General features: G+C 44.0%; 4 protein-coding genes, 2 long non-coding RNA genes and 1 pseudogene across 9 annotated transcripts; 5 read left to right on the top strand and 2 right to left on the bottom strand.

Annotated features, from left to right (window-relative positions):
- LOC8079912 (transcription initiation factor TFIID subunit 4) lies at positions 263-1,430 on the top strand. 3 transcript variants are annotated; one of them, XM_021454531.1, is made up of 2 exons: positions 263-419; positions 504-1,430. In XM_021454531.1, exons 1-2 carry the CDS (start codon positions 314-316, stop codon positions 1,196-1,198), a joined length of 801 nt encoding a protein of 266 aa, XP_021310206.1. In that variant the 5' UTR covers positions 263-313; the 3' UTR covers positions 1,199-1,430. The 3 variants fall into 3 exon arrangements, with proteins under 3 accessions (XP_021310206.1, XP_021310204.1, XP_021310205.1); XM_021454529.1 differs by having other exon boundaries at positions 263-475; positions 560-1,430; XM_021454530.1 differs by having other exon boundaries at positions 264-391; positions 476-1,430.
- On the top strand, positions 3,623-5,016 carry LOC8079911 (oxygen-evolving enhancer protein 2, chloroplastic). The gene is made up of 3 exons (XM_002461393.2): positions 3,623-4,003; positions 4,132-4,415; positions 4,575-5,016. Exons 1-3 carry the CDS (start codon positions 3,763-3,765, stop codon positions 4,833-4,835), a joined length of 786 nt encoding a protein of 261 aa, XP_002461438.1. The 5' UTR covers positions 3,623-3,762; the 3' UTR covers positions 4,836-5,016.
- On the bottom strand, positions 7,034-8,234 carry LOC110432170. The gene is made up of 2 exons (XR_002449579.1): positions 7,831-8,234; positions 7,034-7,246 (listed from the first exon to the last, which is right to left on the bottom strand). It is a non-coding gene; the product is annotated as an uncharacterized LOC110432170 (long non-coding RNA).
- Positions 9,478-10,263, top strand: LOC8079910 (annotated as a pseudogene).
- On the top strand, positions 11,576-13,903 carry LOC110432440. Its single transcript, XR_002449891.1, has 2 exons — positions 11,576-11,733; positions 13,616-13,903. It is a non-coding gene; the product is annotated as an uncharacterized LOC110432440 (long non-coding RNA).
- On the top strand, positions 14,557-21,937 carry LOC8086395 (myb-like protein L). 2 transcript variants are annotated; one of them, XR_002449890.1, is made up of 15 exons: positions 14,557-15,180; positions 15,861-16,243; positions 16,972-17,171; positions 18,051-18,218; positions 18,410-18,721; positions 19,003-19,161; positions 19,234-19,386; positions 19,484-19,663; positions 19,911-20,045; positions 20,131-20,847; positions 20,948-21,085; positions 21,200-21,325; positions 21,451-21,536; positions 21,606-21,686; positions 21,769-21,937. XR_002449890.1 is itself a non-coding variant. In XM_021452861.1 (13 exons), exons 1-12 carry the CDS (start codon positions 14,736-14,738, stop codon positions 21,312-21,314), a joined length of 3,105 nt encoding a protein of 1,034 aa, XP_021308536.1. In that variant the 5' UTR covers positions 14,557-14,735; the 3' UTR covers positions 21,315-21,325; positions 21,451-21,930. The 2 variants fall into 2 exon arrangements, 1 of the variants encoding a protein (XP_021308536.1); XM_021452861.1 differs by having other exon boundaries at positions 21,451-21,930.
- On the bottom strand, positions 22,847-26,253 carry LOC8079909 (probable UDP-arabinose 4-epimerase 1). Its single transcript, XM_002459288.2, has 10 exons — positions 25,736-26,253; positions 25,367-25,512; positions 24,952-25,065; positions 24,706-24,813; positions 24,459-24,550; positions 24,230-24,371; positions 23,988-24,088; positions 23,760-23,889; positions 23,487-23,631; positions 22,847-23,363 (listed from the first exon to the last, which is right to left on the bottom strand). The coding sequence occupies exons 1-10, from the start codon at positions 25,806-25,808 to the stop codon at positions 23,122-23,124; spliced, it is 1,293 nt and encodes a 430-aa protein (XP_002459333.1). The 5' UTR covers positions 25,809-26,253; the 3' UTR covers positions 22,847-23,121.

Raw genomic sequence — 26,964 nt, 5'->3', positions numbered from 1 at the left:
GACGGAGAATCTTGAAAAATTTTGGGTTTTGGGGTGAAAGTAAACAAGTCCCTAGCGTTATCTAGTTTTCTGTTGTTCCAATGAACCATGAGTGGATCTTGAATTCTATATTTAGATTGCTATATATATACCTGAATTTCTGTTGTTTAGAGCTATTCCCAGCTTGCCGTGTTGCCATTAAACATGCATGTCACTAAATTTAGCTTCATCGTTTCATTTTAGATTCTTATATATATCCTGGGCAGTCTCCCATCTGTGTTTGCGGCCCTCCATTTTGCTGGGTTTGGAATCTCGATTCCACAGGAAAGTCACAATGAGGCCTCTCGCCTACGTGACTCTCCTGGCCATTTTTTTCTCTTTCCACCTCCATCTTTGTGCATCCTCACGCCTCCTCGCCGAACGTCCTGCGGCGGCTCCAAATGGCCATCGCCTTCTCGCCGGACGTCCTGCGGCGGCTCCAGATGGCCAACGCCATCTCGCCGAACGTCCTGCGGCGGCTCCAAATGGCCATCGCCTTCTCGCCGGACGTCCTGCGGCGGCTCCAGATGGCCAACGCCATCTCGCCGAACGTCCTGCGGCGGCTCCAAATGGCCAGGCAGCAGCAGGTGCACCGGCGCCGGTTCCTACCGCAGGGTCGCCGGAGAGCATGCCGGTAGTGAGCATGCCCGCCGCCAACCAGCCGGCCAATGTCCCACTTCCAGCTTACGGCAACCTCCCACCGGAGTTGCTGGCGAAGCTCCCGGCCAACGTGCCGCCGGACGTGCTGGCCAACATCCCGCCGGAGACGCTGGCCAACATCGAGGCGTCGCAGGGGCAGCTGCAGACGAGCGAGATCCTGGCCACCATCCCGGCGGTGCAGGGCCAGCTGCCGGCGAACCTGCCGCCCGAGGTGCTGGCCAAGCTCCCGGAGGTGCAGAACCATCTGCCGGCGAACATCACGCCCGAGATGGTGGCCAGCCTCGCCGCGGAGCAGCAGAAGACTGCCGGCTCGCCTGGGGCGGCGGCTCTCCCCACCGAAATCCCGGAGATCCCCAAGATGCCCGACTTCTCGGGGCTGGCCAAGATCTCGTTCCCGCCGATGCCGTCGGGGCCCAAGATGCCGCAGCTGCCGCCCAACTTCTCGCTGTTTGGGTACGATGTCCCCATCCCCAAGTTCATCACCAAGATGGTCGACGGCAATGGCAATGGCGGTGGCTGACGGCGGCGGCGGTGGGCAAAACTGACGCCAAGCTTTGTTCGATGTTAGTGGCATCTAGGCTGTCAATTACACATTAACTGAAGTTTCGCCATGGTTTTGAGTTCGAATAATGTGATCATTTTGCGATTCTTTTGGTTTGGGTGTGATCTGATGGACTCTGTTCTTGCCATGTGTATATATCTTTGCTCATTTAAGAAACATCTGCAGGTTGAAAAGCATTGCAATTTTGCTACTCCTTGAATCGCGTTCTCGTCTCAGTTGAACATCATCTAAGTATGGAGTCATTGAGGTTTAATTTGGATTTGTGAAGTTGATAATCGATCGTTGTTCAAACTTGGTCCTACAAAAGAAAACTTGAGAAAATGAAAGATATTATATATGCAACATATATAGATATTCCTGGTCCAAAGATAGAATTAAAGTCTAATTCTGGGACGATGAGGTTAATAGTAAAGTAAATAAAGTATTGTTAAAGTATTTTTATTGACAAAACAAGTCATAATAAAAATAAAAACACATGCATGTTTGGACACATGCATGAAGTATTAAATATAGACTATTTATAAAACTAAAAACACAAATAGAGAATAATTTGTGAGACGATTTTTTTAAGTCTAATTAGTCCATGATTGAACAATGATTGCTTACAAATGTGCTACAGTACCGATTAAACTTTAGTACCTCCAACCAAACACCCCCTAACATCTTTAGGTCGCCTCGATTTAGAAATCCATGATCAATTAACCAATTTTAAAACTACAATTAATAAGACTAATGGGTCTAATATTCATAGACTTAGCCTCCACTTTTGAAATGAGAGATAACATTGCGAAATTTAATATGCACAGAAATCCTCAAACGTGGCTAACAAATCCTTCTTCATAAGATCCCAAAACTTATGATAAGCCATAAAGGAATACCCATCTAGTCCTGGAGCACCTTCAGCATATCAACTCCAAACTGCCTCCTTTATTTCATTCTCAAAAAAGAAGATATCAACAAATCATTTTCACTATATAATAGACTAACACTCTGTCATCTTGTTCCCAAAAATCACGAGATAAGGAAATCTTCAGTCTATCTTTTTTTTGAAACATGTCTTTATAAAAAAGGCTAAGGCAATGTCCATCATCATACTTTTCTGATCTCCCACTAGGCCGTTAGGACCTTCTAAAGCATCCACCCTTTTCTCAGTACTTTAGTCATTCAAAAAATTAAAAAACTTTATGGTAAGATGGACCATCTTAGGTGTAGAGTGGCATTGGCCATGTCATGGATGGAACAATCCACCGACTTGGTGGACTTCATGAAAGAAACATGTATCGATCGACATGGGTTGTCGCTAGAAAGTGTAGTGGTATGATGATCTTATTTCGACGAGGGAAAAGTTATATAAAGTAAATTTGAACTCTTCTTAAGTTCGCTTATAGTTTGTATTCAATAACTAAAAAAATCAATACACTCTTGGAGCCATTTTGTATACAAGGCCTTGTTTAGTTCCAAATTTTTTTGCAAAATAGGAATAGTATCACTTTCGTTTGTATTTGACAAATATTATACAATCATAGACTAACTAGACTCAAAAGATTCGTCTCGTCAATTCCGACCAAACTGTGCAATTAGTTTTTATTTTCATCTATATTTAATACTTCATGCATGCGTCTAAAGATTTGATGTGACCGAAAATTTGAAAAATTTTGCAAAATTTTTTGGGAACTAAACAAGACCCAAATATATTGATACAAGTTTTATTTTGTAAACTTGTACACACAACTTGACTATATTTGTTAGTCAAAATTCATAAAATGTGACCCTTTTTTCAACAAGAATTTTGCTTGGGCCTTGTTTAGATCCAAAAAGTTTTTAGATTTTGATACTGTAGCACTTTTATTTTTATTTGACAAACATTGTCCAATCATGAAGTAACTAGGCTTAAAAGATTCGTCTCACGATTTATAGTCAAACTGTGCAATTTGTTTTTGTTTCCACATATATATATATATATATATATATATATATATATATATATTTAATGCTCCATTTATATGCCGTAAGATTCGATGTGACGGAGAATCTTGAAAAGTTTTTTTTTTATTTTTAAGGTGAACTAAACAAGGCCTTGCTTATCATTGAGGAGGTAAGCCAAATTAATAAGATCCACTCTAGCGTACGTGTGGTACAGTACAACCAGCAGGTAGCCGTAGACGATGATAGCGGGGGGTACACTACGGTGGTGACAGTGCTGCCAAACGGCGATGGGAGAGGGAGAGAGAGCCAGTAGTGTGTGTTGGGCCAGGCAAACATCGCGATCCGACGTGGCCCAATGGCGCGTCGCGGAGCCTTATCCCGCGGCGTCGTCCCTGATCCAAACTCCATCCGCTGGGGGCGCCGCGCACCACAAGTAGCCGCTCCCCCGGCGACCCCACCGCCGCCTCCCCTCCCATCGTTAACACGTACGCCGCGGCCTAACACACCCGCGCGCTAGCTAGTGTCATCCACACTCTAGCTTCTAGCAGTCCGGAGGCCGGCGGCAAAAGCAAAGCAAAGCAAGCAGCTTGGTAGCGATGGCGTCCACCTCCTGCTTCCTCCACCAGTCCACCGCCCGCCTCGGCGCGTCGCCGCGCGTCGCGGCCGCGCCACGCAGCGCCCAGCTGTTCGTCTGCAAGGCCCAGCAGAAGCAGCAGCAGGACGCCGCCGCCGTGGATCAGAGCGACGTCTCTCGCCGCGCCGCGCTCGCGCTCTTCGCCGGCGTCGCCGCCGTCGGCGCCAAGGTCAGCCCCGCCGCCGCCGCCTACGGAGAAGCAGGTAACGAACGAATTAACGGAACCACCCCGCCGTGGCGTCCTTGATTATTTCTCTTGCCTTGCTTCATTACCCTGATGAGTGCCTGAGTGACTGATCCGCCGCGCGTGCAATTGCATGGATCGGCACAGCCAACGTGTTCGGCAAGCCCAAGACGAACACGGAGTACATCGCGTACAACGGCGACGGGTTCAAGCTGCTGATCCCGTCCAAGTGGAACCCCAGCAAGGAGCGGGAGTTCCCGGGGCAGGTGCTCCGCTACGAGGACAACTTCGACGCCAACAGCAACGTCTCCGTCATCATCCAGCCCACCTCCAAGAAGACCATCACCGAGTACGGCTCCCCCGAGGAGTTCCTCTCCCAGGTCGACTTCCTCCTCGGCAAGCAGGCCTTCGGCGGCAGCACCGACTCCGAGGTCTCTCTAACCAACCTTGCACCTTCCTAGCTACCTACTTAATTTTGTGTTAGCTGTTCGCCCGCCGGCCGCCGGCCGCCGCCATGGCCATGCTCGATCGTCGTTGCTTGCTTGCTTGGTGCTTATCGCCATCATCGATCTGCTTGCTGTTGTTTGCAGGGTGGATTCGAGACCGGCGCGGTGGCCACGGCCAACGTGCTGGAGAGCTCCACGCCCGTGGTGGACGGCAAGCAGTACTACAGCGTCTCCGTGCTGACAAGGACGGCGGACGGCGACGAGGGCGGCAAGCACCAGCTCATCACGGCCACCGTCTCCGACGGCAAGCTCTACATCTGCAAGGCGCAGGCCGGCGACAAGAGGTGGTTCAAGGGCGCCAGGAAGGGCGTCGAGAAGGCCGCCGCCTCCTTCAGCGTCGCATAATAATGAAATTGTGCTGCATCGGCCGGGATTATTATTTCTTTGATGGTTTGGCTTCATCAGGGGATGCACAACGTAGAGAGCATGCTTGTGTATGTGTTCCTTTGATTGTACATGAGAACAACAAAGACTAAGGAGAGCTCCATTTCCATGCATGCAAGGATCCATCGATTTTCTTCAGTCATGCAAGCTGTTTAAGAAATCTTAATTAGCACTAATAATATTTTTCTAGATAAGGGAACGAACGAAGTTCAGCCTCTACCATCCGGAGATGGTACACAAGCTTTGTTTTTTTTCATATATGTTCCCTGCCATAACTCTGTTTGTTTTAGCCAAAGAATAGGCAGTTTGGATGAATTATGGGAAACTAAATTGTGTGGAAACTAAGGTTTTTAAAATCTCAAACAAAGATACAGCACCAATGCAAGGTTTTGTGAGAGTTGGACTTTTGTGTAGGCAATGGGGAAGGGATTCGAGAACAGAAAGAGAAATGAGAGGGAGATGTAGTTTGGAGGAATGGTTAGTAGAAGTTTTTTGTCTGAAGAAACAGCTTATTGTTCCCTTTCCAACTCATCTGCTTTATAGCTATTACACAAAATCTGAGTGAACCTGAAAGCTTGAAATCATGGATGTCACTGTTGACACCGTTTTAAATGAACTGACTGACAAAAATTGTGGAGGAAAGGGAGATGCGGACTGATACCGTTGGTTCTTTATGTGGGGATAAAGAAAAGAGGTGGACAATACTCTGGTTGAGATGGAAATGGTTCAGGTTGAAGATGCTTGTTTTCTCAAGGAAAGGTTGGGGATTGGGAGTTCTTCTGATCATGCCAGATTGGTTAGGCCTTGTTTAGTTCGTAAATTTTTTTGTTTTTGGCTACTGTAGCATTTCGTTTTTATTTGACAAATATTGTCAAATCACGGAGTAACTAAGCTTAAAAATTCATCTCACAAATTACAGCTAAACTGTGCAGTTAGTTTTTATTTTCGTTTATATTTAATGCTCCATGCATACGACCAAAGATTCGATGTGACGGAGAATCTTGAAAATTTTTGCGAACTAAACAAGGCCTTAGTTCGGAAGATATGGAGGGGAAGGCCGAATGGCTCAGATTTGTTGCCTGCTGGTTCTGCCAGTATACTGAAGCTGGTGCAGATTTGGCTGCTGTACAAAAATTTGATGCGGACGTGTCCAAGAAGGCAAGAACAATACACGAATGCTAGCTGGTGCTGCTATTCCACAAGTTATGGTTCAAGTCCAAGACTAGTACGCTCATCTCGGATGAACACACTCTTTCAGAGCAGAACTAAATTTACATTTGATTTTTTTTATAAAAAAAGCAGTGTGTTTTTGGTAAGTAAGTCGTTCGAGTTCTGATAATTCTATCTAAACCTGTTTATGTTTCTATTTGATTGTTTCAAAAATACAATTCATCCAGTTGGATGAGATCAGGTTCCGCCTCTTTTTTTTGCACATCGAGACAAACACTACACACCAAGGGGCTTCACAGTTGGGTCATAACCCTCCTTCTAAATCGATCCTAGAAACATAGGCAAGTGCTACTAGAAACGAATCCACAAGGACATAGAGGGAGTACTTGTGATCACGCGTTGGTTGGGATGGCATATCACTCAAAGACTCAAGATTCGTGCTAATTTAGGCGATACTGATGATGATTTAGCCATACAACAACACTGTATTTTTCTGCTTTTGATTCTTTGGTTGGCTCTGTTCACATGCCTGACTGAGATTAAAATTAATTTGTTTCTAGCCGGTCCATGTAATCAAATCAGTTCACAGTCGATCTACGATGTATACCGCTACCAGCTGTGGATTCGTTTCTAGTAGCACTTGCCTATGTTTCTAGGATCGATTTAGAAGGAGGGTTATGACCCAACTGTGAAGCCCCTTGGTGTGTAGTGTTTGTCTCGATGTGCAAGAAAAAGAGGCGGAACCTGATCTCATCCAACCGGATGAATTGTATTTTTGAAACAATCAAATAGAAATATAAACAGGTTTAGATAGAATTATCAGAACTCGAACGACTTACTTACCAAAAACACACTGCTTAGGGCATGTACAACCCACAAACGGAGCCCTGTCTCTAAGTGTCTCGAATCTATCATACAGACAGGTATAAAGATAGGTCATACAACCCATAGATGGAAATCTGTCTCTAAGCAGTTTAATGCTTTACACGTAGCTAAGATCAACTATAAATAAATTTTGATATACCATTGTGTGGCTAATATGTTCCTCCATGCACAATGCAAAGTTTATACAAACATGCTCATAGCACCAAAATGAAAATTAAGTTCACAGAAACATGCTCAGAATTGCAAACAACATGCAGTTCTCTACAAATAATTTGTTCCTCGACTTCTTCTCGACCGGCAATGTCAATTTCAAAGCACTGCAACAAGAAATACAAAATAATGCAGAAGTTTAGAATAAAGTAATGTAGCTGATAGAAATTAACAAACTTAATAATATATTAGAGTCAATACAGATAAGTAAAAGCAGCTAATCAGCTATGAACATTTATACAGTTCTACTGAACTTACAGATATATAAGAGTACAGATATATGAATATGCCCTGATTTCACATTTGTCCACTTCTGACACAACTGAACTCAACTATCTCCTAGATTTCTAATTAGTAGTTAAAAGCCTACTGTTTTTTTTAACATAAAAGTCTACTAGTTTTGGCAACTGTAAATTATCTTATCATTGCAAATACAGTTCAGATACAGTTTGAACAAAATACAGTCAACTAAAATTATCTTGCCATTAAAAATGTAGACTGCTACTATTGCTCATTTTGCTTGAGAGTAACAGCCTGCATCTGCTGCTCATTTTGCTGCAACTAAACAGAAGCAATTACTTCTCCCTCAACTCACTACATAAAAGAATCAACATGAAGCCAACATCCATTGAGATTTGGCCTTATGGAAGAACTACGAATCACCAGAGTAAAAGGATTTCAGAATCATTACCTTTCCTTGAGGCAAGCACCGGAGCAGATCTTTGCGATGTGAGTGAATGTGACCCGCTGCAGCTTACAGTTCATGACTCAAGCATAATAGTCTAGATTCACCCTGTTGTATGCGTTGAGGGCCCGAGCACCCTAGTCCGTATTCGTTGCGCCATGGCCAAATCCGGCGAAGACAACTACCGCCACCATATTCTTGTGATGCAGGTCGCCACGTTGGGGAGCCAGTGAACCGTAGCTCGCTGTCGGTGAAGGAAAGTGGCGCAGGGGGGAGGGGGTCTGTGCAGGGAAGGAGATGATGGTTGAGAAGAAGATTGGCCCGCGGACAATGATTTACCGTGACTAAGGGTGCACGCCGCCACAGCGCCTCTCCGTCGCATCATCCCTCGCGCCGCCGCTCCACTCCTCCTGCGACTGGATTCTGGCTCGCAACCGCAAGTAACAACACCATCCCGCGCACGTCCGAAACCAGAATCCGCATATGTTCGCGCGGGATCCGCACGCGCCGTCGAGATAAGAAGACGAGTCCTACAACGCAACTCCTCGCGGCGCTTGGGCCTTGGAGCACGAGCCCTCCCCGTCGTCTCGCGAGGCGACGGGGCAACCGTCTCCACGCCAAAGCAAGGTGATTTTTGCAAAAATGCAGAGATGGAGACGACGTGTTGTACATGCCCTTAATACGTATGGTCATTGATTTTAATCACCAGTTTAATAGCCATTTAAGGGAGTTCTCAATAAGGGCTCGTTCGGTTCTCGATAAAATTGTTTTCTGGAAAGAATCCAGCTGGATTGGTTATGTAATTTATATAAGCTTCAGCGAACTGGAATGATTCTTCCAGGCCTCAAACCAGGTCTACCGAACAAGCCCTAAACAAGGTGAGGCCATGGCCCTTTTTGGCCTGCATGTAGCTCCGCCAATGGATAGGATCATCTCATCCTAGAAAACTAGGATGAAACTGTCCTATGTACGTTATCTCGTCGCTAAACCAAAAACAACGAGAGGTGGATCGGAGCCGCGCAGTTGTTTCAGACACAACATTTTTTTCACAAAGGTTGCCCTTACCCATGATTGGCGTTCATCGAATGTAGGTCTTTATTTGGCTTTGACTTTCCCATGGTCGACGCTAGCTGCTAAAACCAGGTCCGGACCAGGGCCTTGTTTACTTCCCAGAAAATTTTGCAAAATTTTTCATATTCCCCGTCACATCGAATCTTTAGACGCATGTATGGAGTATTAAATATAGACGAAAATAAAAACTAATTGCACAGTTTGGTCGAAATTGACGAGACGAATCTTTTGAGTCTAGTTAATCCATGATTGGACAATATTTGTCAAATACAAACGAAAGTGCTACAGTGTCCATTTCCCAAAATTTTTCGAAACTAAACGAGGCCAGCTCACTCTCGTTTCAGCATCCCATCTTCCTCCTACCGTACACTACTACCGTACGTCCGTACGTCCGTCCTTGCGATAGTTCCGTCCGCCGTGTGCCAATCTGGGGTTCCAGTCCAAGCGTCAAACTTCGGCAGGCCGCAGGCGCAACTCCAGCAGGTGACGAACTGACGATGAAGAACCCAGAAATCGGTACATCCCTTATTTAATTATCTGGTTTTAATCTGTTTTTGAACACTTTCATCATCAGTCATTGGCATGGCCATTTTCGTCCCGCTCGTCTCGTTCTTTGCTCTGGCATATATCTGCGCGAGGAAGAGGCGCGTCGCGGCGTACGTCGGCGGCGTGGAGAGGGGCACGTCGCCGGCGCAGCACTACGCGAGGGGGATCCGGTACCTGCACACGAGGAGTGCCAGCAGAAGATCGTGCACTACGACATCAAGCCCGGGAACGTGCTCCTGGACGGCGCGCTGACGCCCAAGGTCGCCGACTTCGGGCTGGCGGCGCGGCTGGTGAACCGCGGCGACACGCACGTGTCCGTGTCCCGCGCGCGCGGCACGCCGGGGTACGCCGCGCCGGAGATGTGGATGATGTCGGGCGTCACGGAGAAGTGCGACGTGTACAGCTTCGGCATGCTCCTGCTCGAGATCGTCGGCCGGCGGCGGAGCTTCGACGAGGCGGCGCCCGAGAGCCAGCAGTGGTTCCCCATGCTGGCGTGGAACAAGTACGACAGAGGCGAGCTCGCGGAGCTCGTCGTCGTCGCGCCACCGAGCCGTGTGGCGGCGGTTGGTGACGAGCAGGGAGCAGCAGCAGTGCGAGGAGACAGTGGAGAGGATGTGCAAGGTGGCGTTCTGGTGCGTGCAGCAGCTGCCGGAGGCGAGGCCGCCGATGAGTGCCGTGACGAAGATGCTGGAGGGCGAGATGGACGTAGCCCCGCCGACGAACCCGTTCCCGCATCTGATGGCAACGCCGGTCGTGGCGAACCTGTGGACGACGACGATGACGAGTGGCAGCGCTGGGAACAATGGGGTCTTCTCGCCTTGACACTTAACCGCTGGGACCTGGGACGACTACAGGAGGGGAGCCTAATTGAGTTTGACTTGACCACCTACATCTTTCTTTCTTTCTTTCTTTCTTCACACACATCTGAGAAATCAAGTTGGTGTGCCTTGTAGATATGTATATATACAAATATATCTACATTACATCCAGGCCTTGTTTAGTTCACCCCCAAAACCAAAATCTTTTCAAGATTCCCCATCACATCGGATCTTACACCACATGCATGGAGTATTAAATATAGACGAAAATAAAAACTAATTACACAGTTTACCTATAAATCACGAGATGAATCTTTTAAGCCTAGTTACTCTATGATTGGATAATGTTTATCAAATAAAAACGAAAATGCTACAGTTCTGAAAACTTTTCAGTTTTCGGAACTAAACAAGGCCCGTGTTTTAAAACTGAGATTAGGGCCATGTTGTACCTTGTACAAAAAAGTGCCTTGTTACAATAGTATTTACATTACCCAGTTGAAGCATATATGTAAATTATTTTTGTTGAACTTGTCCTTTAACTTGTTTTTCTTTCGAAGATCGCTAGCAGAACTAGTCCATTAACTTGTGTTCCTACGCGTCCTCTCTATTTCAAATTATAAATCATCATTTTTAGCATATTTTTTATTACTACCTCCATCCACAAAAAGGTATTAATATTTATGATAAAAAATAAGTATCACTATATTAGTTCTAGAATATATTTTCATAATAAAATTATTTGAAATCATAAATACTTATACTATTTATTATAAACTTGATCAAACATAAGTTAGCTTGACCGACACGATTCTCATAATTACATTCTTTCCCGGACGAAGGAAGTATTTATGAATTCGGCACATTCTTGTGCCAGTTCTTTCAACATGTGGCTTTATATTAAGTTCGATATACACTAGGCCAGAAGTAAAAACACTTTTAAATTACCTTCTGTTTGAATCAAAAGCCTAAAATCAAACAACCTCGAATTTTTGAAAGGGAAACAGACAAACTTGATTTGAGTGAGAGGAGCTAAAAGAAGAGTGGACTGCAAATTTGGTAGGAGCTTCGTCGTGACGTTTGGAAGGCCCACAATGTTTTTTTCCCTAAGGCCTTGTTTGGATGTCGTCGGATTCACCTCAATCCACATGTATTGAAGTGGATTGGGGTGAAATTTAGTTCAAGTTCCAATCCAATCCACTCCAACACATTGATGCGAATCCGGATACATCCAAACAAGGCCTAATAGAGGCCCATTGTAGCGAAGATCTGGCCCAAGGCTGGTCCTCCGGATATCCCTGCTAGGGTTAGCCCACTGGCTCTCCTATATAAAGATAGAAAGCGCGGCGAGAGCTCGCGCCGCCGCCGCTATCGCATCAGAAGCCTCTCTTCCCGAACCCCGTCCGAGAGGGCGAGAGCGAGAGCAGTCGCTCCGGCGAGAGAGGAAGGCAGCCGTCCCGCCCCGATGAGGGCCAAGGTGAGCAACCATACCTCTTCTGAATCTCGCTGCGCCGCCCTCTTTTTTGCACTTACTATAGTAGCCGTCCGCCGTGTGGTGTGGTTCTCTGTGATGAGCAAACAGATGACGAGTCCGATCGAATCCATTCCATTACACCATGGGGACAACCGAGGCATTTGTCTGAGAGAACCCACCGCTCTTGCTGTAGTGATGCTAGTAGTTTTTGTTTCATGTTGTCATGTTGTTCGATTGCTTGATTTTGCGTCTCTTTGGTTGGTTGGCATGATGAGGAAAGAAATACAAGTCTGATCTACTAGATGAGAAATTCCTCCTACTCATTCTGAATGCTAACGTTCCGTCTATGTATACGTATTGTTATTTTTGTTCGGGTGATTAAAAGTTTCCCTAGTTTCCAATTGAACAGTCAGTTGTGCTGATTGTTAGGACAGTGCAGATAAATCGAGTTGCCAATGCAATAAAATCATCTCCCACTATTGTTGTATTTCATTGGACTTGAATAACCATCAGGTGGGGGCTGAACATCCAACCTTAACCGAAGAATTAGAATATATCGTGTTCTCTGTGATGATCAAACAGATGACGAGTCCGATTTAATCCATTCCATTATACCATGAGGATAATCGAGGCATTTGTCTGAGAGAACACAACAATGCTGATCCAGTGTTGCCTATATTTGTTGTTTGATTGTTCTCTCATTACGAGGAAACTAATAAGACTGTCTCATTCATTGGATGATAAGTTCCTATTCGTTTTGACTGCCAATGTACATTCCACGATTGTTTTGTTTATTAGGTCCACTACTGTTGAGCTAATTGTTGACCGTTGCAAGTTAAATAACACTTAGTAATTGGTAACCAAAGCTTCTCTTGCTATTATTTTATTAGATTGGAGAAAATTTTACATTGGGGCTGTTAATGGTCAGCAGAGTTTGGTGCTTTGTGCTCAGTTAGCTTACTGTTATAGAAAAGGCTTGACTCACAAACTTGTTGTGTATGGCTAAGACGCAACTTTAACTCACTAACTGCCTAAGGTATAGGACCTGACTGACAAATTGCAGCAAGGATTCTACTAAGTACTAACAAATACTCTTTCAAATAGTTATAAGTAGCATTGTGGGAACTAGTAGAACATGTGACCAAAATGCCGTATGTGATTTGTTGTTGGTGCTATTGATGCAGCAAAGGCCTTGTGAGGTCTTAAGCAAGGTGTTAGAAACATTAATTTATATGCTGAATAATAGGTGCCCTGGTGGGCAAGTTTGCTACATGTGATACCCAAGGGGTCTATGGTGGACTGCACAGCAACATAATTGAGCTGCAGCATCACACATGGCTTTGTTTCTGTTACTCTCAAATCTGTAATTCTGTATTTGTTTTGTGGTACTGCAATGTTCTCTTTGATGATACAACAAAGATGACGAGTCCGATCTAATCCATTCCATAAACCATGGGGACAATTGAGGCATTTGTCTGAGAGAACTCTTGTTTATTTATCAATTAGTTTCTGTTTTTCTTGCCTTGTATATATATATATAATTTATTGGCATGATGAGGAAAGAAATACTGTGTCTGATCTAAGTGATGAGAAATACCTCCTACTCATTCTGAATGCTGTAGTCTCCTTTTCCTTTGCTTTTTCTCTTTTCGTGATTTGGCTTTTTCTCTTTTCGTGATTTGGCGGAATCTTGCATTTTTATTGGTACTCATGATCATTTTGAAGATGAGGAACAATTGATCTTCATTCTGATTAGATCAATGTATTCCACAATAACCGCTGTTGATGTTGGGGTGTCCCTTATCTTTTCTTTTCATTTTGATCTTTCAGTTCTTGACATGCATCTTGCGGTTTTCTCATACTGTGTTGTTTGTCTGATGTGCAGTGGAAGAAGAAGCGGATGAGGCGGCTCAAGAGGAAGCGCCGAAAGATGAGGCAGAGATCCAAGTAGGCAGATCCATGGAGTGTCCGCCTGGAGTCCTTGTGTTCGGTTGCTGTTTACCGAATAATTTTAGTTTTCTTTAGTAACAGAGTCTGTAATGTATCTGAAGGTCTTTACAATCATCGTCTGTCCGTGATCTGTAATGAAGCCTACCGTCATCTGAATATTGTTCCGAAACATTTTTTTCTCCATATAGAACCATTATTGAATCATCCGAATACGGTTCCGAAACTTTTTTTTCTCTTCATAAAACCGTTATTGCATCAAGTGTTATCCTTTGGTTTCGTTACTTGTGTTGCCTAATTTTTACCATAAAGAAAATCTCGTCCTGAATATAGTGCCTCTTTAGCTGATGTGAATGCTTGTCAATGGTTGTGGATTTTCACATTGTTAACAATTCATTATCAAAGTTGCTACGGTCGATCATGAATGCTTGTCAATGCCTCAATGGTTGTGGATTGGTTACATGACGTTCGTCACCAAACAATGATAAGATAATCAATGGACTTAATAATTATGCTAATGAAAGTTTGAGTTACCAATTATAGCCAATGAAAGTATTTATGATATGGAACCTGGCCCTTGAGTGAATTGAGCTACATGTGGCCCATCTATATCTATGGAAAGATTACCTGCAAATTGTAGGTTAATATAGTACCGAATTGCTTGTTCCGTGGTAGGTTCACTTCCATATAAACGTACTGATACGTATGCTATAAACTTTTCATGTATAGAAAGACAAAAAAAAATACCGAGTAGGTAATTTTTCTTTGCAATTGCAAAAACATAAGAAGAGAAATATTATTAGGAGAGAAAACGGAGGGGTAAATTTCAGGCCAAACAATTGGAGGAAATAACGACCTCTGCAAAACCCCCGACAACGCCGCAAATTTCCTGCGCTGTTTCTCGCCCCTTCCCCCGCGCCGCGCCGCCCTCCTCTGTCCTCCCCTCCCTTCCCCTGTCCCGGGCAGAAGATTCAAATCCCCCCGCACCGCCCCGGCGCCCCGCCGCGCCGCGTCGCAAAACCCTAACCTGCCGAGAAACTCTGCCGGCGGCGCCGCCGATGGACTGGTACTCGGACGACTCGGACCCGGACATCGACGAGGACCTGCGGGAGGACCTCGATGCTCTGCGCCGCTCCTGCATCCTCTCCGGGGCCGACCCGGACGCCGCCGTCGCGCAGGTCTCCTCCGGCCTCCTCGCGGGCCCCTCCACCCCCGCCCTCGCCTCGGCGGCGCCCGGGGCGGCGGCTAACCATCATCATGCGTCGTCCTCGGACGACGACGAGGAGGAGGACGAGGACCTCGCCCTCGTCCGCACCATCCGCGCCAACCTCCACCACCTCCATAATAACAAGGCCTCGCCCGCCGCCCCCCGTGCCGACGACGGCGACCCGTCGTCCTCGCCGCGCCCGATCTGCACGTGGCCGCCGTCCGACACCGACGAGGAAGAGGATGATCTCGAGACGCTCCGCGCCATCCAGCGCCGCTTCTCGCATTACCAGTCGAGTGAGTTCTTCTTGCCTGCGAATTCGTTTCCATCGTTCCTGCTGTCTGATTCCGAATTCAATTCTAATTCTAACTAGCCCCTTCCTAGAGTAATTACTGGCAATTCACTGATGCCTATTAATTAACGAACACCAGTGAACTGGGACAGCTTTGATTCTGCTTGGTGTATTGGCTGCTAAACTGACTGTCTGAAACTATGAATACGGCGAATTAGCAAGCTAACTTTTGATCAGACGCCCAATGATCTGAACAGTATGGGTCTTTACAAACATGAACCATGCCACCTATGTTTTCTTCATGTTTATAGGGATTTATCCATCCTTCTCTGATTTCCATAGTTGTTCAGGAATTTAAAATACAAGATGACTAAGTACATTTTCCTGTGCTCTGATTTAAAATACAGTTAACCTTCTCGTAATGCCCTCTGTAATGTATGTTGTCATCCTGTTCCAGCGCATGACACTAAATAGTTATGAATTCTATGCAATGCATGACTAGTTTAATGGTTCATGCTAACATGCAAGGGGATAGTCATCATGAGCATTTCTATGTCTGTTATTTTGAAGTTGTAGTATATACTAGTAAGGAATTGATAATTCAGCACATGTTCCTCTGTAAGGTAAATGTGTGCACCACACACTTGATGAATGGTCCTTAGTCCTTTGATTTACCTATTGTAGGTACCTCCACTGCGTCACCGAAGACCATGAAACCTGAGGCGTCACAGGGAGTCCATAGTGACCTTTTTGCAGACAGGCCTGATGATGATTTAGCTGTGCAGAAGCAAAATGCAAATGCTCCTCACCGAGATGGGTTTCCAAAGGCCGCACTATTGTTAGTGGATGCTCTCAAGAAGAACAGAGCATGCCAGAAGTTCATTAGAAGAAAAATGGTTAACATTGAAGCGAAAATTGAAGAAAATAAGGATCTTAGGGATCGTGTAAAATGTCTTTTGGGCTATCAGTTGAGCTGCCGAAAATCAGTCGGTAGATCTTTAGGCCAGAAGGAGGATCCTCGTGTCAGGTTGATTTCCCCCCTGAAATCAACTCAGCCATGCTCAAAGGTATTACAGCTATGCATTGGACGTTGCATGATACACATTATTTCCTTGTAGGATATATAAAACATTCAGATCTTTTATTGTTGTCCCTATTGCTATTCATTCTTTCAAGCCTACCATGGGAAAGCCTGCCATGGGAAAGCCTACCATGGGAAGGTTAGTAACTAGCTTAGCCTAGAGAAATTTGTCTACCTTTTGGTTTCTTGCGCCTGTTGGTGTGAATACCTTTATGAAAACCTCTGCAGCATTTCTTTATAGACATCCATGATATAAATATTATGATCTCCCCTGTTAGACAAACAAATTGTAGCAGGTCAGCTCACTCGGTCGCAACAGTGTTTTTATATGAACCTAATGCTGTAGGTACTTAACTCATCTTAGTCATGTTAGCTAATTTGTTTGGTTTCAACTGTCATAATATATTATTTACTTTGATTTTTTAATTTCATTTGCACTGCAACATTTATCTGTTAATTACATGTCTATTTTTCTATGTGCAAGGTTAGTTTTTAGTACGTATTTGTTGTATATGCTATCAAAACTACTGTTTCCCTTTCGCGACCAACAGAATTATATAAATAATACTTGAAACATGGAAGTTTTTGTTTTTATACTACATATTGTTCCTCTCTTGTGGTGCAAGAATTACTGTATTCTATTTTGGCTCACTTTAGTCTTCTAGTTTTGTTTGATACAATAAACCTTATAACAGTGACATATGTTTGGTGCAGAACAAATATAGGAAGATGCCTGCACTATTTCTTGGCCCAGCTGAGAACCCACACGTTTCAAAATATGAAATGGTGCTGAAGCAATTCCCATTGTCATTTAAGAAGCAACCATGGTCAGATGCGGAGAAAGATAAACTTGCCAGAGGAATAAAGCAGCAATACCAAGAAACATTAATTTTAGACTCGCTGAATAATGGAAGGTAATTTCGAATTTCTCATGGATTTACTCTGCAAACTATATGTTTTTTTTGTTGATAACACTTTTCCTTTAATTCTTCAAGCATATCAAAGCTCAGTAGAAAAAATTATGATGCTTCAGTGCAAGTTAATAGCCATCCTGTTTTTCAATGAGCCTGTTATAATATTGTACTCCCTCTGTCCCTATTTAATTGTCGCCGTTGGTGTGCGTGTCACAAGTTTGACTCGATTTGTATAAAATACATGCAACATTTATATCTTTAAATAAATTTATTAAAAAACTAGATTCAAAGATCTTTCTAATGATACTAATTATGTATCATAAATATTAATATTTTTTAATATATATAATTAAAGTTGTTTCTCGGGAAGCGTAAACGACAGTTATTTAGGGACGGAGGGAGTATTCTTTAATGGGTCTGACATAGTAGATGTCAGTTAATGAACTGACATTTTTGTCTCCTTCACTGTTTGGGGTTGAAGTATTTGTTTCCCACGAAAAGAACTAGGTTTGGCACAACCTAACTTTCAATGCAACTTTAGGCCTTGTTTAGTTCCCTGGATGAAAAGTTTTTAGGTACTGTAGCACTTTCGTTTGTATTTGGCAATTATTGTCCAACCATGGACTCAAAAGATCTGTCTCGCAAATTACAGGCAAACTATGCAATTAGTTATTTTTTTTATCTATATTTAATGATCCATGCATATGCCGCAAGATTTGATGTGATTGGGAATCTTGAAAAGTTTTTGAATTTCGGGTTAACTATACAAGGCCTTAGTATTTTATTGTCTTTGTTTATAGCCTGTCCGTGCTTGTTTTGGACTGAAAAGGCTTTGATGTTGTTGATTGCATTGCTTTTAACAGAATTGTTGTGCTGCAGTGCTGATGGTGACTTCAGTGCAGTTGATATGGCATATGCACTGACAACTGGTGCTGGTAATTTTGAGGTGACTCCGGAAAATCTTAGATCGGTTCTACCATTAATAAACTGGGATAAGATTTCTGCTATGTACCTGCCTGGTCGATCTGGTGCTGAATGTGAATCAAGGTACTTCTGTTCTCCACACTTTTTTTTTTGTTCGTGACTTCATGTACACAGCATGCTTTATGTCTCAGTCTTTCATATGATCATATCGCACTACTGTTGGCTTACAATGTGATTTATGTAGTTTCTACGTCCTATTTTCATAAACATGAAAAAATGTTCATTATTAAAGAATTTTGATTACATTTGATCAGGTGGCTAAACTGTGATGATCCATTGATTAACCATGAAGCCTGGACTGCGGATGAGGAAACGAAACTTCTACTAATTATTCAAGAAAAGGGAATGTGCAACTGGATTAACATTGCAGTTACACTGGGTACTCACCGGACTCCTTTCCAATGTCTTGTTCGTTATCAACGAAGTCTGAATCCCCACATACTGAACAAGGCCTGGACAAAGGAGGAAGACCTTCAACTTCAAGCTGCTGTTGAGACCTTTGGTCAGAAATGGCAACTTGTCTCAGCTAGTCTGGATGGTCGCACTGGTACTCAGTGCTCTAATAGGTAACATGTTATTCTCAGCTTGATTGGTAGAGCTACTTCCTTCTGGCTGCTGCTATTTTGCTTCAGTTACTGTATGGTCTGCATTTGTGGCTGGCTGGTACTGTACAGCTGCAGCCTGCAGCACTGCAGCAGTAGCACAGCTGAGTTGTTCCTTCTCTTTTAGTTGTCTTTTTTTTGGCCAAATTGTTTCATGATATTTTGCTTTCGTCGATCAAGTTTATCTTTTGCTTTCCATTATCTGTTTTTTTTCTTGTCTATATTTTTACATTTGTCTTTGCTAGGTGGAGGAAAACCTTGGCCCCTGAAAGGACCAGTGTGGGAAGATGGCTTCTGGATGAGGACAAACGCCTCATGGTCACTGTTAAGCTAATTGGACCTGGCAGGTGGAGTTTGATTGCTCCGTTTATTCCTGGCCGAACACAAACACAAATCTTCGAGAGGTAAGGTTTGGATATATTAGCTCAAAGTTTACAGTTTGATGGTGATGGTAATGCTAGATTCTTTTAAAACAGGTGGTGCAATATTCTTGATCCAGATCTATATCTTGATGACTGGCGTCCTGAAGAAGATTCCATGTTATTAGCTTCAGTATCTGAGTTTGGACCTTGCTGGTCCAAGATTGCTAAGACGATAATTCCTGGACGTAATGATAGTATGTGCTATAGGTAAAACTTATTTTCTTTTCTGCCTTAGCATGATGCCATCAAAAATATGTTTTCGTAGAAGCTTCCTTGGTAATGGTTATTTCGTCGTGAACTGCAGACGATGGAGAAAACTTTGTAAACATGAAGTCCAGAAAGTTAGAGAAGCCAGACAATTGAAGAAAGCTATTTTTCAAACCAATTTTGTTGATAGAGAAAAAGAGCGGCCTGCAATTTGCCCTCGTGACCTAATATCACTTTTACCCTCCAAAGGTGATGGATGTGGTGAGGCCACTGTAAGGTATTGCAAATTTCTATCTAGTAGTTGTGTACTTATCTCATTATGGTCTCTTTTCCTTATGTTCTTATTTCAATCCCAATTTATTGGTGAAGATCACCCCATTATATATTGAAGTCATCTACATGCAAACCTGTATCTGAATACTGATATTAGTGACAGTATCACAGTGATCAAGCAGGATTTTTTCATATATTACAAAGTTTGACTTTTTTTTGCTCACAAGTTTGTCCCATATTTGATTTTGCAGTGGTAGGTCTAAAAAGCAAGGCGAAGAGAACCTAGCTGTGTCCAATATTGCCAACATTTCAGCTGGTCTTGATTGTGTTTCTGCTAATACTGATTTGAGCACCGGCTCAAGGAGGTCAAGGAGAGTATCGTCGGGGTACATAACAAAATCTTGACTTTCAATTAATGATATATCTATCATTATGCTTGCTCACTATTTTGTGCCATACTTGCTTTTGCAGACGTAGATCAAAACAGCATACTGAAGGGAATAATATTGCTGTGCCTGATGATCTCAATGCTTCATCCAGCGCCCCTAGCAGTTCCAGAAAGAGGAAATCTACTACTGGCAACAGTGTAGCTGCAAAAAAGAGATTGAGGGTATCTATCAGTGTCAGTGCTGATAATGAGGTAGAGACAAATAAAATAACGAACTCTGTGGCTGTTGGTGAAGAGGGAGTAGTCAAAAAGAGAAGAAGGCGTTCGAAACTTGTTTGCAATGAGGGTGCTGATAATGAGGTAGGGGCAAATAAAATAATGGACTCTGTGGCTGTTGGTGAAGAGGGAGCAGTCAAGAAGAGAAGAAGGCGTTCGAAACTTGTTTGCAATGAGGGTGCTGATAATGAGGTAGGGGCAAATAAAATAATGGACTCTGTGGCTGTTGGTGAAGAGGGAGCAGTCAAGAAGAGAACAAGGCGTTCGAAACCTGTTGGCAATGAGGGTGCTGTCAGAAAGAGGAGGGGCTCTATCAATAGGGATGATGAGGCAGGAACAAATATAAGGATGGATCCTGCCATTGGTAAAGAGGGAGTAGTCAAAAAGAGAACAAGGCGCTCAAAACCTGTTGGCACTGAAGGGCCTGCCTCTATTGGTGATAATGGTGTAGTAAAAAAGAGGACAGGTTCTGTCTCCACTGAAAATCATGGTGCTGTTACAAAAAGAAACAGAGCGTCATCAAGGTAGCACTTCGATGCAGTGGTTTCTCATAGACTCATATGATTTGCGTTATCTCCTTGTGGAGTTCATTGACACCAAGAGTGTCTTTTTTTGCCCTTTCAGGAGGAGGAAATCAGCTAATTTGCCAACAGAGGGTGTGCCGAATGCGGCCACTGATTTGAACCTTCCTTGTGCAATTTCTGAAGCAAGAGTTGTTGATGCTGGAAGTATGGATAAAGGGAGAAGAAAATCAACCCCGAGGTATTATGCTTTACCTTTCTTGTTCGTTCTTTTATCTTTTTTGGTGCATGCACATAACATTGAGGTGAAGGGTTTGAGTTGTTTCCTAATTTTTTTTCACCGTGTTGTTTACAGACCCAAGCAGCTAATCATGTCTGAAGGGGATGCTGATAAAAACTCCACATTCACACGACTTGCCAATTGCCTGTCGTTTGCCCGTATGAAAGGAATCAACAGGAACAAAAGATAATTGAAGTTGAGGTATAATAATATCATCCGGAATTGCTGCACTCGAAAGACCTTAATATATTTGTGATTTCTTTTGGAACCTGTTACTCTTTTTGCTACTGTATGGTACTGACTTTTGCTTGCTTTTGTGGCTATAGAAACCAATGCTTGAAAAGGGTTTAGTTTCACCTGTGAAGATGATTTTGCCTGTGGAGATTACAGTCAGTACGTGGAATGCCCAAAGGTAGTAAAATGTCATAGAAGTATCCAGGCTCAAGGGATGAGAAATTTTCTTATCGTTCTCTCTGTTCAGGATGGTGCTCAATAAGCTGGAGTGTTATCAGGCACAGTGCCTTGTATGTGAGCAGCTCCACAGCAGATTCCCTTACACAAGGTCTCTTTTAACTACTGGAGGACATCTATTATAATGAGCTTGTTTTGCCGATGCATCACTGTGCTGCCTCGCTCTTATGCAGGAATCTTTTTTAAACAGAACCAAGGTCATCTCGATGCCATCTGTTGATGCCAAAACTGGCACACCATATACAGGTAGTAGTAACTTGTAAGTGCATGCAAAGAGTATCATATAAGCTTTGAATTGGACCCAATTGATATAAGTTCTCCCTAAATATCGCTGTCCTTTTTTTGGTGACTTATTACCAAGGGGCTGTTTAGTTCCCAAAAGTTTTGCAAAATTTTTCAAGATTCTCAATCACATCGAATCTTGCGGCACATGCATAGAGCATTAAATATAGATAAAAATAACTAATTGCACAGTTTGTCTGTTATTTACGAGACAAATTTTTGAGCCTAGATAGTCTATGATTGGACAAGAATTGTCATACAAACGAAAGTGATACCGTTGCTATTTTGCAAAATTTTCTGCAACTAAACAGGGGCCCAAATAAAGGTCATTCTATCTTGGATGGGAAAGTAAAATTGTACGAGTTGTCTCGTTGGAGACCTGGCAAGTCTCTTCCCAGTTGGTGGTATATTTACTGGGTATTTAACGAGTCGATGATAGTTGATTGATTCTGCACGCGTGTGCGATGAATGAGCTTAGTTCTCGCCGTTAGCCATTTTTTAACTTGCAGTCGCATCAAATCTTTGGTACTAGACAATAATGGCTAGGACAGTCATTGACACTTGAAAGCTGGTACAAGTCTTCCTGTATGCCGATTCATATATGAAGCGGGTACAAGTGTCGTGTGATTCCTTTCTTTGGTAAATAAATCCTCAGCTGCCTACATCGTTCCATATCATATCATATTCTTGAAATTTCCTGAGCATCTGACTGATAAGGATCTTCTAATGATGCAACGAGAGATTGTTCAGTTTTTGTCTCAGCATGGCTCTCAGATGTGTAGATTTCCGGGTCTGCTAACCTGACATTTTTTTAATTGAAATTTACCCAGCTGCTCTCACAGTATATGCGTGTAAAGACCAGCAAGTACACTGCAACTGCTCAATAACCTAACCACGTTAGCAAGTGATGCAGTATCTATAACTATCAGCAAACCATCTCCAACATCGCACAGCCGCTTTTGGATAATATCTCGTTGAACTTTTTTTTTAAATAATTATATAACCTCATATAACGAATATGTCTATATTATGATGATATTACATTTATCAGTTAATAATGCCTGTTATAAATATGAATCTTATTACATTCATCAGCTAATGCCCGCGATAAATATGAATCCTGAAGAATCGAACGAATGGCTATATATAATATATGAACTGACGCCTGTGAGTGACTAAGAGCCCTCGAGGAGAGGTCTCTAGTAAAACTATGTTCACCTAAACTTCACCCATCCAGAACCTCTTCACAAAATCATAGCCTGTGGCGGCTCATAGCCACTCCTGTGCGCCTTCTGCCATGTCCACGCCACCCTGAGGCTCTCATGGAGGTCGGTGCGCTGCGCCGTCCAGTTCAGCTCCTTGTTGATCTTGGCAGGGTCGCTGTATACCTCCGCGTAGTCGCCTGGTCTGCGAGGGAAGTAGTCAACCTTGATGTCGACTCCAGTTGCCTTCTTGCAGGCATCAACGAACTCCTTCACTGACCGACCTGAACAATCAAATGGAACCGTACTGTATCAGCAAACTGACAATGTGGTATTTTGTTTATTTAGTTTTCATATATATGAGAATGAGATAAAAAGAGAGTATTGGTGTTCTGAGGATACATGACCTTTTCCAGTGCCAACATTGTATATACCAACTCTGCCTCTTTGTGCCTTGTTGAGCGCCTTCACATGGGCATCAACAAGGTCGGTGACATCAATGTAATCTCTTACACAAGTGCCGTCAGGTGTTTCATAGTCGGTACCTTTAACCTGCAGTGGCAAGTACCATTAGTAAACTATATAAACTAAGCAACATAATATGGCAGCAAAAGAGCTATTAAAGGATATATATGGCAGTAGAAGACTTAACTGCTTTCTGAAATGGTAAATCAACGTACCTTTAAACCTGGAATGATTCCCAGTGCTGCGTCAAAGCATGCCCCCGATATACGGCCATGCTCACGCAATTCAGGTCTAGGAGCTTCACCCAATCTGCCTTCTGGGTCAGAACCAATGACATTGAAGTATCTATAGCAGTGCAAGGTTACTCATTACATTAGTATAAATCAGCGATTAATGATGGTTTCAGAAGAGGGTACTTTTGATATCTTGGTGAATAATCCAACCTTAGAATCATGACAGCCATGTCTGATCTCTTTGACTTTGAGAAGTCTAAGATGATATCCTCCGCCATTTTCTTGGCCTTACCATATGGGTTGATCGGAAACTGCACAGCATAGTATAGCTCAGAACTTGAGAAGGAAAAATGGTAAATTGTGCCCACATTCTTATTCTTGTTAGCACCTACTAAAAAAAGCTCCAACTTGTTTTAGAAAGAAACTAAAAATTCCAAAAGTGAACTGCTGACCTGGGGAGTTCCTTCAGTGATGGGCATCTTCTCAGGCTCTCCGTAGGTCGCACACGTGCTAGAGTAGATGAGAGTCTTCACGTTGTGTGTAGCCATAGCTTCCAGCACCACTAGAGTGTTTGCGGTGATGTTATGATAGTATCTGTTGAAAGCGTTCTTCGAGTATTACTATGTGCCGGTATGGGAATTGGATGATAGTCAGACTGAGGCAAAGTGAAATCCCATTTACCTAAGAGGTTCAAGCGTGCTCTCACCAACATAGGCCACAGCAGCAAAGTGCATAACAGCATCAAATGCGTTCTCTGCAAATATTCTATTAACCTGAGAGGATATGTTATTAAGGAAATGAAATCACAAGAGTAATCTTTTTTTTTTCTTGTCATATTTAATGTGTTCTAATTAAACGGAATATGAGAGTACGTACGGAGGCATTCGATTATTTGCATTGCACAGAGAATTAAAAGCAATCAGGATACAGCTTCTGGATCTCCTAAATCAGCCTGTATGAACTGCAACCGCCCAGGCTCTGGAAACAGGTTCTGGAGAACTTTGATCGCCCCGATATTCCCTCTCGAAAGATTGTCCTGGAGACAGCACAAGTGTGTACCATAACCGTAAGCATCCCAGATATGGAAAACTCGGACAGGAACGACGCAGGATTTGAGCAGGAAATGGAGACAGCAAGTCATGCATGATTGAAGAAGCATGTATGCTTTACATACCACTATGGTGACTCTGAAGGAGTCCTTGAGCAGGCGAAGAGCGGCGTGCGAGCCGATGTAGCCAGCGCCACCGGTGACTAGCACGTGCGTGACCCCAGGCTCATGGATGGAGAACTGCGCACATTCACAAATCACTAGGGTGATTGAGGGACTTGTAGTTTCAGGCACTTGAACTCGAAATTCAGTTACCAAAAAAAGGGCAAAAGAAAAAAAAAATTCACTAGCGGATCGGTGAATGCTCTTATTAACAGAGCACCTGGAGCTGTGGATCCAACTAGCAGCAGGACAAATCCATTCGTTTGTCTTATAAGCCGTATTTATTTTTTTTCTTGCTAGGTGTTTTTCTTCTCGAACAGTGAATCAGCGAACGGTAATGAATGGTAGCAGTGGAAGAAGAGAAGGTTGGTTTACCAACCAGGGTGGGTGTGGGAGGCCTTGTCCTGTGGCATGGTGGCTGGGTGAGCATGACGACGCACATGGCGGCGAGGAGCGCGAGCATGACCACCTTGCTGAGGCACCGCGGCTTGCGCTTCGGGTCCGACGACGACAGGTCCATGATCTCTGCAGGGACAGCAGGGAGAAGTTCAGTTTTTTTTTTTTTTCCTTTTCGAATTGCACGACGGCTACGGCACGGCGGCAGCGGCGGCGGCGAGAGGAAGACGACGGCACAGCACGATTGCGCTGCGTTGCGTTGCGTTGCAGCAAGAGATCCAAGGAAGCGGAGATGGAGGGGAGGAAGAAAAAAGAATAGTAATGAAAGGCAGGAAACAGCGCAGGACCTGACCTGATAAGGCGGAGGAGCAGGATCTGGCGGCGGGCCTCTGCGGCGGCCTGCTGCCGCGGGTGGAGGGCAGCATCGGCGCCTGGATTGGTGCACCTGCACCTGCACGGCAGCCGGCTGGCGGCTGGGTCAGGTAGAGTCGAAGGCGGCGCCGCTAGTCTGCCGGGCTCGGTGCAGATCCAGCAGGCCCAGCGGCAGCAGAGTGGAGAGGAAAGCGGAGCAGCAGCCGGGAGTGGAATCGGGGACACGCGGGAGCGGACAAGCAAAAGGGGGGAGGTGGTGCCCCAGGTGGAGGTGGAGGCTGACTGCGGAGGTGGAGTTCGTTGACGATTGTTTCTCCACACTAGGGGATGATCCTCACGATGGGGGTGGAGCGGGTCGATCCATAGGATCATCGAACCAGCCCAAAAATTAGAACTAAATGGGCTCCTAATGCAATCCATGACATAGCAGAGGAGCAATGGATAAGAATCATTCGAACCAACGGATCAAGTGGGTGGAACCCTTCAGCCTGACGTGGCCGCCGCCACAACGGCCCCTTCGGTGCCATGGAGACACGCAAGCTGCTATCGCGCTCGGGATCTCGTGACAGTGCGCTTGTCAAGGCAGGTTGTCATCACTGCCTGCTGATGCCGACTTCCGACTATCGCCGCTGCGCTTCGCTGGTGCCACGCCGTCATGGGCCTTGTTTAGTTCCAATTTTTTTGAAAATCGACACCATAGCACTTTCGTTTGTATTTGACAAATATTGTCCAATCATAAACTAACTAGGCTCAAAAGATTCGTCTCGTCAATTCCGACCAAACTGTACAATTAGTTTTTATTTTCGCTTATATTTAATACTCCATGCATACGTCTAAAGATTCGATATGATGAGGAATCTAGAAAAATTTTGCAAATTTTTTGGAACTAAGGCCTTGTTTAGTTCACGCCAAAAACCCAAAACTTTTCAAATTCCCCGTCACATCGAATCTTTCGGCACATGCATGAAACATTAAATATAGTCAAAAAAAACTAATTACACAGTTTATCTGTAAATCGTGAGATGAATCTTTTAAGTCTAGTTAGTCCACAATTGGATAATATTTGTCACAATCAAACAAAAATACTACAGTGCTCCGAACCAAAATCTTTTGGAAACTAAACAAGGCCATGGGCAGGTCCGTGCGGGGGAACATGGCTGGCCGTGGCCCACTCTACCGTTCAGTAGGTACTACGGTCTACCAGTGGAT

The sequence above is a fragment of the Sorghum bicolor genome, chromosome 2 (assembly GCF_000003195.3).
Source record: "Sorghum bicolor cultivar BTx623 chromosome 2, Sorghum_bicolor_NCBIv3, whole genome shotgun sequence".
Taxonomy (NCBI): Eukaryota; Viridiplantae; Streptophyta; class Magnoliopsida; order Poales; family Poaceae; genus Sorghum; species Sorghum bicolor.
The sequence above is the reverse complement of the archived record's forward strand: the minus strand, read 5'-3'. Positions and strand labels throughout refer to the sequence as shown.